The sequence below is a fragment of the Drosophila sechellia genome, chromosome 3L (assembly GCF_004382195.2).
Source record: "Drosophila sechellia strain sech25 chromosome 3L, ASM438219v1, whole genome shotgun sequence".
NCBI lineage: Eukaryota > Metazoa > Arthropoda > Insecta > Diptera > Drosophilidae > Drosophila > Drosophila sechellia.
In genome coordinates, this window is record NC_045951.1 from 7,300,455 (window position 1) to 7,314,353 (window position 13,899).

Consider the following 13,899-nt stretch of genomic DNA (forward strand, 5'->3'; position numbering starts at 1 on the left):
TTAACTTTTGTGCGGCTGCTGCCATGGCGCCGTGTGTTTGTTATTAATTTCTTGTTATTTATGCAAATAGTTGGCACTTAATACGCCTGTAAATATATTTAAATATTTGTATCCATTTTTTTTTGTTTGTTTGTCGCTCACTCACTTTTGTAAATTGTTTTGTGCATTACGATAAATTAACAGCAAACAAAAAGCAACAATGCGCCGGGTGGTGACACGTTCTCCGCTTATCGACAATTTTGAGTACTTTTTCGGAATTTTAAACTTTTCAGCATGTACAAAATATGAATTTCAAACCATGGAACTTCCAAAAGCTCAAAAGGCTCCTTCGACTCTGGTCTCTAGTCCGAGTTCCATAAACTCGGCAGAGTTATCGCCAGCAGACGTGAAGTCATCTCTGGGCAACAAATCGATGCACTGAGGGAAATAACGAACAGAATAATGAAAAAGCCAGTTATGTAGTTTGTTTGTTTTTGAGTTAAAGGGATAAGCTTTTCTTTATGTTAGCCTTAAATATTATAAAATAAATTTAAATTATTATAAAATATTTTATTTCCCTTTTTTTGCGCTTTTCTTAGTACATTCATATGGATTCTATGCTTTTCGGAAAGGATTCTATTCGCTCCGACCGGGGTCACGTCTGCGGGTCCTTGTTGGCCTGTTCTACCATGTCCTGGCCCGACTTCGTCCTGTTTGACTGCTTATGAATAAAGTTGTTTGCTGGCTTGTCAATGCACACATGGCATCATCATCATTCCTTTAACATTTCGGTCATTCCCCCATCCCCCCTTGGTTGGCCCCCCTTTCAATTGGGGTTATTTGTCGCTCTATCTGCTTCAGATCGGTGGGTGTGAGAGCCCCTTTGTTGACTTTTCGGCTTTCAATGGGCCACGACGTCTATTCATTTTTTTGTGCTACGCTATTGGGGCTGCCATCAACACCATCCCTCTGGCCCCCCCAGCAATTTGAAATGAAAAGTTGTCTGCCATATAAACATATGTAGAGATGGAAAAAGAAAACGCAAGATGATACGAGCAGTAGGCAGTAAATAGCAACAGGCGTGCCGACGAAATGTGTCCTTTGACATTTGATCGCTCGCCACCGATAATCCTGACAGCATCGCATCGTTGGCTCTTCAACAACTCCGGCAGCTTAATGGCTTTCTGCATTATTTATGGCACGTCGAGGCCCCATCAAAACGCTTTAACACGAAATGCTGGGTAAAAAGTATCGGGGAGCGAAATCCTCGAACAAGGAGGCTGCGGAATGTAGTCCACAGAGTCGTTGACTTTAAGCCGTAGACAATGCGGGGCATTAGGCATCCCGAGCCTGGGCGGATGCAGCAAAAGTAATTAAGCACTTTGCGGCAGAGTACATCAACTTAGGTGAGAAGAGGGTCGTTCAATTCAACTGTTGAAATAAATCTGAACTAATGTCAAATCTATTTTCAAAGACACCTTAAAGTGGAGACTCCTTTAAACTGATTTGAAAGTCTAATTGAAATGCATTTCATTTGTTGTTTGGTTTTAGACCTCATGTAGAGCATTAAATATGCGACTTGTGCAACAACTGTTTGTGTGTTTTTACCACACTCAATTACAAAGTTCAGCTCACATGGCGGCTCCACGTTGGCATCCTGAAGTTTAGCCGGCGACGACTTTTACTAACTCACTTGCCACGAGGCGTCTTAATTTACTTTTGCGCTCGGGCGTCTGGAAAATAAAAGTGCAAACGGTGGCAGCCTTTGTCCTGGGCCTAAAACTGGGCTGGTAGGACTCGAAAGGGGAAAGGGAAGGGAAGGGCTTGTGAAAAGTGGGGACTACGGCAATTTCCTGCACATTTTCTAGCGGTTGAACTTGGGCTGCTGACTTGCTGCGCAGTGCAGTTAATTATAATTAAGCCGAGTTAACTAACCACTTGCAGGCACTTGAGAATCTCTATTGCCACACTCACTAGTCCACAGGACTTAGCAGCACAGACATCTTTAATATGTCAGCTACCCTTATTGTTGTCTTAATTAAAGTTGCATTTATTAATATGCCGGCAGCGGCGAAAAGTAGGCCACCAAAACTGTTGCATATTCAAACGTTTATTCGATATGACTCCACCCGGAGGTGGAGGCCTGTTAGGCCATGCACTGTGAAAAATCATAAACATTTTTCTTATAATTGTGGAATGTGCAGAATTGTTGTGAGTAGCATGATCCTATAATATCACAAAACACTCATAAAATTCTTATCTACTAATCGTCTGGAATTCAAATGTTTGTGAGTCAAATAAAGTGGCAGTCTCAGGTTTAATAACAAACTTATCTACTTGGCTGATCTGATGGTTTTGTTCACGGTGCATTCGCCATCGGCGTTGTTCCTTCATTTGCAAGGACAATGCGACACAAAAATAGAAAGCGTTGAATGAGTGAATGAATGCCTGAATGGGTGAGTGAATGGATGGAAAACCAGACAGAAGACTGGCAGGCAGGAATGCCATTATAATAAATAAAGAGTCTTTCACTCATAACTGGCGCACAATGCAGCCAAAGCCCTGAATATCCCAAACTCCTTGCTACTCCTTTACTGCTTCCTCCGCTTGATTTATGCCAAACAATGCGAAAACGCTTTTAATAAAACTGATGGGAAAAGCCGTAGATACCGATCAATGAATATTTACCAACTTCCCGCAGCTGCCGGCAATGGAATGCGGTTCTATGTTATTTTCTAAACATTCAAATGATTATCGAATGCAATATTCTGCTAAATAAATAAATAATTAGAAGCAGTTCCTACAAAAAGCGATGGTATGTTTTAGGCTTGTTAACCTTTTATTTTTTTTTATACTATTCAGTTTTTTCTACGTCTATCAGCAGACTCCTTCCTATATTAGATTCAAGTTGAAGCGCCAAAAGCTTTCACAATTAACACCAACTGGCGCACCCATAAATCCGCAATAAATTCTTTCGGGGGTGGGGATTGCATAAAAATCACATTAACAATTTGCTAGTACACGAGTATTTTATTTTTATGGCTGCATGTTTTATTTTTATTTCATGCACGTCTTTTGTACATTTTAATGCCCATTGCCAGCCACACTACCACACGCATACTATGCAAAGGAGCCACACACGCACACATTGAACACACATGTTGCCACAATGGGTGTGGTAGTGTGGGTGTGGGTGTTGGTGAGTGTGAGTGAGTGAGTGGGGCGGAGTGTCAGACAAGGACGCACTGCACTGTTGGCATCGAAAGCGCAATAAAAACGCTTAATTTTTCACTTTTACACGAGAGAGAGCAAAGTTTCTTTGTTGTTGCCGCTTCGGCACCTCTTCTCCATTTTTTATCCTTTTGCATCCTTTTTCAAAGGAAGGATAATGGGTGTGTAAATGGATGTGTGTCCTTGTATAAGCAATTTGAAAGTTATTTTATTTAATAACAAGCACGAAACATGTTTCCAGTGAAATCAAAAGGACATCAATATAAAAAGGATATTTAGAAGAAAATTAATAAAGTATAATTTAACAGAAGCATCTTCTAATTGAAAAAGTGTGAACAGCTACTCCTATTAATAAACCACAAATTTCCAAAGTATTAAGAACATATAGTGTTTATATAAAAGGAAATTCTGAAAGCAGATTAAGGTATTAACCGATGAAAAAGTTTTTTTCAATTAAAAGGCATTTTTGCATTTTAATTGGCTGGCATTAAGTTAAAAATTCCCAAAAATCAACACGACAGCGTAAAACTCATACCCGGATAAATAAATGAAACAAAAACACGCCCATTGATACTTTTAAGCCCAGTGGCAAACAAAAGCGAATGTGATTTTTATTTATTGTTCAATGCGTTTTTCTCTTATTTTGCAGATTTTCCAAGGGTACCGTACAATCTGCAACCGCTCACAGATTTGGGGATTCGTTAAAAGTGAAAAAAATCAGCCGGCAGAGTTTGAGGGGAAAACAATCCGACTGCAAATGCAATAAGCCGTCAACAAAAGCCCCGTCTTAGCCACAGACAAAAAAGGGAAAAGGGCAGCATCAAAAACGGGGACAACAGCAGGGTTTTCACCAGGATTGCGTTCTTGTTCTTTGAACACAGGTGCGACGCGGCTGCGCCCGTGCCCGTGTCCTTGGCAGGATCTGTGACGTTGCCAGTAGCCACCATGAAGCTGTCCAAACTGTCCAACCAGACCAACTCGCAGGATCCGCAGGCGGTCAACTCGCGCATCTTTGTGGGCAATCTGAATACCTTCCAGTGCTCCAAAACGGACGTGGAGCGCATGTTTCAGATCTATGGCCGCCTCGCGGGTAAGTCCTTGTCATCCAGCAACCAGCCTCATTCCCTCTAAATCTGAATTCCCGAACATCCTGCAGGCATATCCATGCATAAGGGCTATGCCTTTGTGCAGTTCACCAATCCATTCGATGCCCGGAATGCCTGCCACGGCGAGGATGGCAAGACGGTCCTCAGCCAGACATTAGGTAAGGAATTATGTCTTTCAATGTCCTGGTACCTTTATATGCCCTACATGTCCTGGTGACATCTCATAGTTTCATTTCATTTTATTTATTTATTTATTTCATTTTATTAATTTGACTGATAGCCAAATTGAACTTTAAAGTGGAGAAACTTGAAGATTTTGGGAATTATTTAAAACATTAATCGAACCAATTCTTAAAAAGTTATAAATAGTCAAAGATAGCCTCTGTGAAGTTTGCCAACCGCAGTCTTCTCACTTCCTTCACCTTAATAACGGGTATATGATAGTCTAGATAGTGTTTGCCTTTACAGTGCATAAATGTGGTCTTAAATCTGTGCAATTGCTGCGTCCCTTGAAATCGCCGCTAACGAAGGCTCCTGCTTTGCATAGACATTTTAGACCTTAACCCTCGTCCTCGCCTTGGCCAAAGTTGCATGTTCGCAGGATATCGCCAGTTATGTGGCTCTGAAAGGAGTTTGGGGCATTCGTCAGGTTAATGGCCGCCGGCAGCGGAAGCGTTGCACTAAAATCGAACAAACGCGCGAAAAAAGCCACAAAGGCGCCGGAAGGGCAAAGGAAGAAGGTGCGGATGGCATGGCTTGTCCTGGCTTATGGCTTACATACACACATAGTAGGCAATGGTAATGAAGAAACCGCCGACGATCCTGGCATGTGTAGTGGCCATATCTCCAGGCACCCTCCGCACTAATGTCTGAGTATTTCGACGGGCGGAAGTCGCTGCCGGCCGCAAAAACTTAAAGTGCGGCCGACATAAATCTTGGCACGATACTTTTAATGAAATTTCAATGTTGTGCCAGACAGTCGACTGTCTTTTGTATCTGCCACCTTCCCTGACTATTCGACTATCTGGCAGTCTAGTCGTTCGGCGTTTAATGAAATAATTCAACGCCAGTTGCAGCTGCCATGTTGACGGTTCTGTGAATCTCTTTTTCTGTTTTTTTACTCTTTTATTTACTATTTTTTTTTCATTTCTCCAGTGCGTGTCTCGTGTGGAGAACAAGTTAATGCACTTAGTGCTCTGTGTCGGTTGATGATGATGCTTCTGCTCCTGGCGGCAACGCGGCGAATGCTTCATATTCATACGCCCCGTTCGCCGCGCAAACAAAGCGAATTTTCCAGAGACTCTCATGGAAAATACTCTCCCGCTTATGCAAATGCGAATCGCAAAATGTGGAATGCTAATTCCACTGATTAGGAAAAGAAGAACCGACAACGAAGTGGCCGGAATAATATTTCATTGCTACGCGCCATTGACTTTGAAGCGCTGGAAAACGCGGCCAGGCCAACTAAAGCGATTTACACTGGGCTACCAGTGGGGATGGTTGCCTGGAACTTGTGCAAATCCTTCTTACGCTTTTATCCTTAATCTTAATTATAGCCTGCCAGCCCAACAGTCGGACACTGAGGCAGTAAGAGGAAAAAACAAAAATAACAAAAAAGCCAAGAAGGAAATGGAGCAGCTGAAAAAAGAAAGTCTCAAAGCCTTCACGCCCGCTTTTCTTGCAGTATTTTTCTTTTTGTAAGCCAAACCCACCAATTTGTAGATAGCTCTGGGTTCCTCTGAATTTTACCCCTGCTCCCATTTTCCAACGGATTGGAGGCGCAGCCGTCCCACTTCAAACTTTGTCATGAATTATGATGAACGAGCGTGGGCTGCGAAATCCTGGTTTCTTCCGAAAAGCTATCCGTATCCACCCTTTTCATAAAAAAATCAAATGCGGTTAGGGTTTATAAAGCTATTTGAATACACTTAGGGAATTTAAAATACCGCCTAAATAAATATAGAAAAAATCCCGCAGAATAATAATAATTTTTCGATCTACTTGAAAATCACTTTAAAAGCCCATGTAATATTAGTAAGGAATATGTAATATTAGTAAGGAATTTTTGTTATAAAGAGCAATTCTTCTTCGACCATATATTGTACTTTTGTTTGCATCATTTTTTTTGCATAAACAATAACTGACAATGTACTTTCTGGCTTTGGCACACTTTTATTAAGATTAATGATTGGGGTGCAGCCAGATTGAATTAACCGAGAACTGCAGCTGGTCAATGGAAATGCACGTAGAAAGAAAAAACAAAACATTTTTAATCACTCACATTTTGTCTATTCATTTGCATAATGAAAGGAGTAGGGTTATAAATCTCTTTTATGTTCCGAAACAATGACTTCAAAGTACACTGAATTTTTGTATACTTATATTTTTTGGCTATAATACAGATTGCCTTTTGTCATTAAGAATTTCCCATTTCAAATTTCCCATTTCCAGATGTCAACATGGTGGCCGAACCGAAAGCGCATCAGATCGGAAGGAAAAGGCAGAATGTGAGCAAGACCGGAAACGATTGGTAAGTTCTAGCCTCATTTCAATTTAATCTAAAAGTTAATTTTGCTCAATTTAACGCCGCCATGTGGCATTCACTTGGACTCTATTTACATATCATTTAACGGGTGGGTTTTTTGTTTCGAGTGCCCGCCCCACAAATAAATAAATAAATAAGAAACCATTCATCAGGCGATGGGGTCGCCCTTTGTTTCAACTGCCCGACCGGCATAAAATATTTGGCTGTCAACGGCTAGCCGGGCTTTTTGCGCCCAACCGGAACCAGGACACTTCAGGCCAAGTTCTCGTCTCCATTTCTCTCCTCACTTTCTCTGCTCTTGGTCAGTTGGTGTTCGAGTTCGCTGCGTCAACGTAGCCGTAATAGTATATACGAGTATTTGTGTGTGGGTATCCTGCGGATCCTGTGAGTGACAGTTGCAATGTATGCCATAATGTCCTGGCGCTGACATGTGCACTTGTTTGTCTTTGTCGTTGGCGCGGCCTTAATGATGACTGAGCGACATTCACAATTTATTTGGGCCTTGAGCTTCCAGACCTTCCAGCACTCGTGTGGAAATATTTAATTTAACCTTAATGACGCCGAAACGAAATGCCGAATGCGTTGGCGCTTTGGCTTTAAAAAGACCAACGACGCGGGACGACGACGTGAGAGAGGGGAGACTTTGGGACGGGAAGCCCAACTGACATCGACTTGATTGTAATTAAAACGCAAACATGTCACGGCCCCCCTCCCGCTCTATCGAAAACCCATAGCTATGTCCAGGTGCTCTTGTGTTTGTCATTAAACGTCTGCTCACCTGGTTGCCATCCTCTGACCGCACACAAACTGACCGAAAAAGCCACAATTGTTGCACTCCACCACCCAGCCCACTGTCCCCACTCATTTGACCACAATTGGTTGGCTTCGTCAGGAAGTGGGAGGGGGCGGGGGGAGGTTCATTTTCGTCCTGGTTCGGCATTTGTATCAATCACTGGCAACATGACCCAACGGGAGACCCCGGCACACAAACACAATTGCCAAATGACAATTCAAACGGCGGCAATGGCAGCCTAAACAAATATTGACGGACTGATGGGAGGGTTGAGCAAGTGACTGACTGACATTGAGGTTGGGCAACAGTTGGCAGGTTCTTCATTTGCAGTTAATGAGAGGGAATTCACATTTATCGGTGGGCTTGGCAAATTAGGAAATTTGATTTTAAGATACAATTACTGTTACTATAAGGAATTAAGATTTTTGAGTTTTTTTGACTTTTTTGCTACCATTTGATAAGCAGGGTATTGACAATTCGTTGTTTAAGCTGAAACACACAACTATCCTATTCCCTACACATCACTGAATAGCATACTTTTGGGGGTGACACTTCAATTAGCGAGCAAATATTGGTTGAGCAGATTACGACTGCTAAATGGACACTAGTTTACTTAATGCACTGATAAAATATGAGTTATTCACATATAAGCATTATTATTTTGATAGCTGGTGCTTATTAAACAATGCTTTACTTTTCTCTCCGTGCAGGGACTACTTTTACGACAGCTACTGCTCCTCGGCGCTGCTGCGCGGTGGCGGGGGTGCAGGCGGGGGCGGTTCGAATGGAGTGCGGGCCAAGAAGCGAAAGCGTCTGATGACCAACGGCGGCGGTCTCGCAGTGGCTGTGCAACAGCAACAACAGCAGCATCATCACAGTGCGGCCGCAGTGGCCGCTGCTGCGGCAGCCGCTGTCCATCAGCAACAGCAGCAGGTGCAGCAGCAGCAACAGCAACACCATCAGCAGCAACAGCAGCAGCACCAGCAGCAGGTTGCTGCCGTTGCGATGGCGGCCATGGCCAATTTGTTGCCGCAGCAGCAGTTGCTGCTGCATCAGCAGAATCTGCTATCGAATGCGGCGGTGGCCACAACGGTAACGGCGGCTCCGGGTTCCATTCACTGGTCGCAATACAAACAGGAGCAGCAGCACCACCCACATGCGCACCACCCGCACCACCAGCAACCATTCGGATTCCAGCTGAAGAGCAGCGTGGCTGTCCAGGCGACGACATCGCCGCAAAATGCAAAGTCTGCAATAATTGCTAATCAAACGGCGCTCGGCGAGCCATATCCGGTTGGAGCCGCCGCCTTTGCCGCCCATCAGCAGCAACATCAGCATCAGCAGCAGCAGAACCAGCACCAGCAGCATCAGCAACATCAGCAACCCTTGCTGCAGCCGTTGACTTTGGCATTGTCCCCACAGCAACCGCAGCCTCATCAGGCGGCAACGCCACTACAATTGCACAGCCAATTGATGCAGCAACATCAACAGCAGCAGCAGCAGCACCAGCAGCAACAACAGCAGCAGCACAACCAACAGCAGCAACATGCTCAGGAGCAATTAAGTTTGCATCAGCAATGGGGACCATTCAAAGTCTACAGTGAGTATTGACTTCAGTTTGCTCAGAAGGATGCTGGCCAATTGAGGGATAAAGCTGGAAAAGTATATTTTAATTTTTGTCTGTGGTTTCATCTTGGGAGTTACCAAAAGAGCAGTAAGCTTTTATAAGTTAGTAAAACAGCGGATAGATTTTCTCTCCTTGACTGAAAAGATTGGAGTAGGTATCTTAAAGATAATTACGAGAAATGTAACGCACTAATAGGACTTAATATATTTTTTAATAATTATCCAAATAATAATTTTCGTCTAGTTGTCCTGGTTGAACGGGTCAAAAATGCTGACGCCTGACGACCGAGTCTCTGAAAAAGAGAAATGAGTCACGTTGCCACTCTTTTGGCCATTGCAAGCGTATTCAGTGTCGTTCGGGGTCAACAGCAAGTTATGCCGAGGCCCGTGGCGGAAATCCCTTCACCGCAGCCTCTGCCCGCGGATTACGTGAAGGGAATACTTAGCCTGAAGAGCAGTCTGCTGACCAACAAGCAGGCCTTGGGTTACGCCGCCAGTCAGCAGGTGAACGGCCCCGCTTCCCTATCCGGAATCAGACCTGGTATGCGGTATACACAGCAGTTGGACGTACAGCAGCCGGAAAGCCAGCCGTTGCAGGAGATTCAGGTTGAGCCCGTTGCCAATCTGAGGCCAGCAGCGATAACTCAGAGCAGCCATCTTCACTCCCAGATGCCGTCGGCCAAGTTGAATCGATATAATCAGGAGTTCCCCGCCTTTCATCTATTCCAGCCGCCATTCGTGCCATTGGCAAAGCAGCAGGAGCGACAGGAGACACACGATCCGCCGCCAACTGCCGAGCAGCTCGAGTTGCTGCAACAGTTGTCCGAGTTCTTTGGCCAGCGCCAGCAGTTGCAACAACAGGTGCGACCGCAGGAGGCAATGAACTGCGCTCAAGTGGATCAAAATGAGGAAAAAGGAGAATGCGAAGTGTTTGGGACTACCGAGGCTTGTGACTCCAATAAAAATGAAGAGGAGGATTCGATATCCGTTGATGTGAAGAACGAGGAATCTACTACAACAAGCACTGTCAAACCATCTGTGGCTCCCAAAACGAAGGCAACTAAGCCTCCAATCGGCAAGACTACCACCCAAAAACCTTTGACAACGCGTGCTACCAAAAGTACGACCAGAAAACTTCCATGTTGCACCAAGCCAAAGAATAATGGCGTTGTAGAAACTCCAAATGTCATCAGCTTTTCTCTGAATGTACAAAATGAGAACTCGGAGCAGTCAAAAGCCTTGCAACAGCAACCACGAAGTGGTAGACACGCCATTCAGCCTGATTTGCGCATAAATGCCATTAAAAACTTTCTAAGATATCGCAGAAAAAGGGCTCAGGGTGCAGCTCCATATCCCAAACCCTTTTCTGCTCAAAATGATGATGAGTTGCAGAGCCGATCGAAACGAAAAAGAGATAGGATCCTGGACAAAAAGCAACTGCTTCAGGCTGAACTGAAGATTTGGCCCATTAGCATAAGATCGAATTTTGTGGAACGATTGCACTAAGTTCCCAATATTTATATATTTTTGATATGCAATGATTAAAATAAAGAAATTAAGAACATTGAACTGTTAGCCTTATAGAAATATTAATTAAATAAACCAGATTAGTGATTTTTAAATTTTATAACACAGGCAGCTACTAGTAATCATTAAAAGTACTTTTCTTGTGCATATAGCTTTTTCATAGTTTTTCACTTACGTTCAACATGTTTTCAAGACCTATCCCATTGCATATTTACAGGCAATCCGGATACATTAATCTGCGGCAATTGCCGGGAATCCTTTGGCGAGCTGTCTGAGTTATTGGACCACAAGAAAAGTTATTGCAAGCTGAGGTTCACATGCAAGTGCCAGGATGTTGCCTTTGCGGCAAGTGCAAGTAAGTGGGCGAAACGGGCCTCTTTGCGGGCGTGGAGCAGCCTGTCTGTTGGCAATTAATTTATGATTGTTAAACACTTTTTGCCCTTGCCCCGGCCCCAAAAGTGTTTGTCTAAGTCGTAGGCGCTCCTCTGTTTGCCAGTCAGCAACATCTGGTGGCCGGGCGGCAGGATGTCTGTGCATTCATGTCCTGCGGCTGCTGGCGAATGCATTTAAAATTGAGTTATTTATGCGCCAGAGTCTCCGATGTCTGTCCTTCTGCAAATTCCAACTTAAATAACTAATTAATTTTCGCATGTTTCACCCTTGCGCCTACAGAGACTCCGCCGACGAGCGCCAAATTGCTGTGCGCCGTTTGCAAGGATGCGTTCGTCAATCCTTGGGATTTGATGGTCCACGCACAGGCCGCCCACATGGTTAACATTTACGAGCTGGGCGATGATGAGGGCAGCAGCAGCAGCAACAGCAACAGCAATGCCACCACAGCCAACAACAACAATGTTGCAAATGCAGCCGTGGAGAATGGCCATACCATCGGCGATGAGGCTGCCACAAAGCAGCAGATGCCGCAGATGCCGGATGCCTCATCAACACTTAACAAGGAGCCCAATAACAATAATAAAATTAGCAACAACAATATCAACAGTGAGGCCATCAATGGCCACATGTCGCCCACGGGAACGGGCATCATTATGGCATCGGTATCTTCGGCTGAGAATGGAATGGCCAGCGACATGGAGACCAACTGTCTGGACATCAAGTTCAGCCCCAGTGCCAGTCCCAAGGAGGCGGGTGACATGATTACCGCCGCACCAGGCAGTGGTTCTCATTCCCCAGTGATTCCGTTACAGGATCAGCACAGGGATGATCTCTCCCTGGATGGACGCATGTCGAGCAGCTCCCAGCAGACCCATCACTCCGACGAACTGAACGTCAAGCTGCTGAATGGCTCCGTCTCCTCGAGGGGCAGCTCGCCCGGATTGGAGGCGGATGAGCCGCCGGCCACAAGGGCTTGCATTGTCCGCACCTTAAGCATTGTGAGTATGGATGATCCGGGGCAAACTAATTACACAGTCACTTCATACAAGAAATAATAATAGTCACTTTATATGCAATCCAAAAACTGATTGTTTTTCAGTTAGAGCTTAAACTCCTTAATCAATAAATCTTTAACTTTATTTCCAGGAGACAGCCGGGTCACCCACAGCGCCAACTGCCAATACTTTGAGTCTGATGTCGAACAGTTTAGGCCTGGCTATCGCACCGCAATAGGTCAAAGTTCGCGGGGAGGGTCAAAAGACTCCCATTGGAGCGGTGTTATTTGTGCTATCGTATGGCGATACAAGTGCAATTTCTTCAGTATTTTTATAACAGACTAACCTTGGAGGGAGCTAATAAGCTCGAAAGAGAAAAAGAACGAATAACGTAAATTACAGCAAACATATCATTTTTACTTAGCCATAGATATGAAATACGAGCTGCTATAGTATATATAGTGTACTGCGTACTATATATATCAATTACAGCCATGTGTGCGTTTATATGTAATGTATTTGTATTTGTAATTGTAATTGTAACTGCAAAACGCCTTTGTGTTTGTGTTGTTTGCATGTCCTTTGGGTTTAGCGTTTAAAATGTAAGTGTATTTATTTGGGTTTCAAAACTGCATAAGTGAACGTATAGGTAAAATTATGGAAAGCTTAAACTGTCATCGCCTGTCGGCGGTGCAAATTGAACGGTAATCGAGCTTTGTATATAGTTAATACCAATAATATGGATACAAATTACGGAATTATAAGATCATTGTTATTAACCAGACACAATCGTCTGGCAACGGCTTTAACCGATGTTTATATATTTTGGATATAATTTACGAAACTAATTAATCGTCGTTGGTACCAAATTAGCCCACGCAGATTGTATATCAAAAGTAGCATAGTGACAACAGGTGTTTCAAAAACAAATTCGGAGTAACTTGCTATACATTATCTAGAACCATAATCAAATATGCGTAATATTAATAGCGACCATATTCTGTAATAACTATATCAAAAGTAGCGGCTATGTAAATAGGTTAATCAACGTATTATGTACTTACCAAGCAAACCAATTTGTAAACAGTAACAACACTCAATTCAATGTCCTCCAGCTAAAGCATATAAACCAACAAACGAAATGTATTATGCTAAATGAGAATACCAAATATATATATAAAGATATATATATACAAATATATAATTTATTGAGCCTTTCAATGGTTTGGTGGGCAATGGGTGGCTAAACTAAAGTGATTTTCCCAAGTCAAGTCACTTTTCCCTAGTTGAATTTCGGGCGACGCATCAGAAATTCTATTTCGCAGCTCATTAAAATAAATGATCGCCAGACAGAAACGAGAAGTGTGTAAATGTTTACGGCTGGCACAAGGAACAGGTAACAGGTAACAACGGCAAGTGCAAGGACAATGCCAACATTGTTGAAGGCACAGCCTCGCAATAATGAAAAGTCCCCAACAAAGGGGACCCATTTTCCGCGTTGTTTTGGCGCCGTTTTCCAGGACCTCCGAAAAATTTAGACACAATGCCACGAATGCAGTTCACTTTATTAAAATGCGCAACCAAAATGGTCGGCATCGTGTTGCGCCGTATTGCTCCTGTCGTGGCTTCCTCTTTGTTGTGTCCTTGCCGCTGGCCACTGCACTTCTTGCTTGTACTCTCATTAAAGGGTAGTTAGACTTTGCC

General features: G+C 43.7%; 2 protein-coding genes across 2 annotated transcripts in view; both read left to right on the top strand.

Moving 5' to 3' along the window:
• LOC6611150 (G-box-binding factor) overlaps window positions 1–13,399 on the top strand; it is a 30,907-nt gene extending 17,508 nt beyond the window's left edge. The window contains exons 2-8 of the mRNA XM_032718110.1: window positions 3,860–4,300; window positions 4,367–4,474; window positions 6,768–6,846; window positions 8,365–9,254; window positions 11,025–11,162; window positions 11,480–12,198; window positions 12,347–13,399. Of these exons, the coding sequence (XP_032574001.1) occupies window positions 4,156–4,300; window positions 4,367–4,474; window positions 6,768–6,846; window positions 8,365–9,254; window positions 11,025–11,162; window positions 11,480–12,198; window positions 12,347–12,433 (2,166 nt within the window). The 5' untranslated portion in view covers window positions 3,860–4,155 and the 3' untranslated portion in view covers window positions 12,434–13,399. The remainder of the gene's footprint in view (window positions 1–3,859; window positions 4,301–4,366; window positions 4,475–6,767; window positions 6,847–8,364; window positions 9,255–11,024; window positions 11,163–11,479; window positions 12,199–12,346) is intronic.
• Window positions 9,270–10,844, top strand: LOC6611151. Its single transcript, XM_002035672.2, has one exon. It carries the CDS (start codon window positions 9,587–9,589, stop codon window positions 10,784–10,786), a length of 1,200 nt encoding a protein of 399 aa, XP_002035708.1. The 5' UTR covers window positions 9,270–9,586; the 3' UTR covers window positions 10,787–10,844.
• Window positions 13,400–13,899: the final 500 nt, after the last annotated feature.

Coding starts and splice junctions, on each gene's coding strand:
- LOC6611151 (XM_002035672.2), top strand. CDS start 9,587: ATGAGTCACGTTGCCACTCTTTTGGCCATTGCAAGCGTATTCAGTGTC.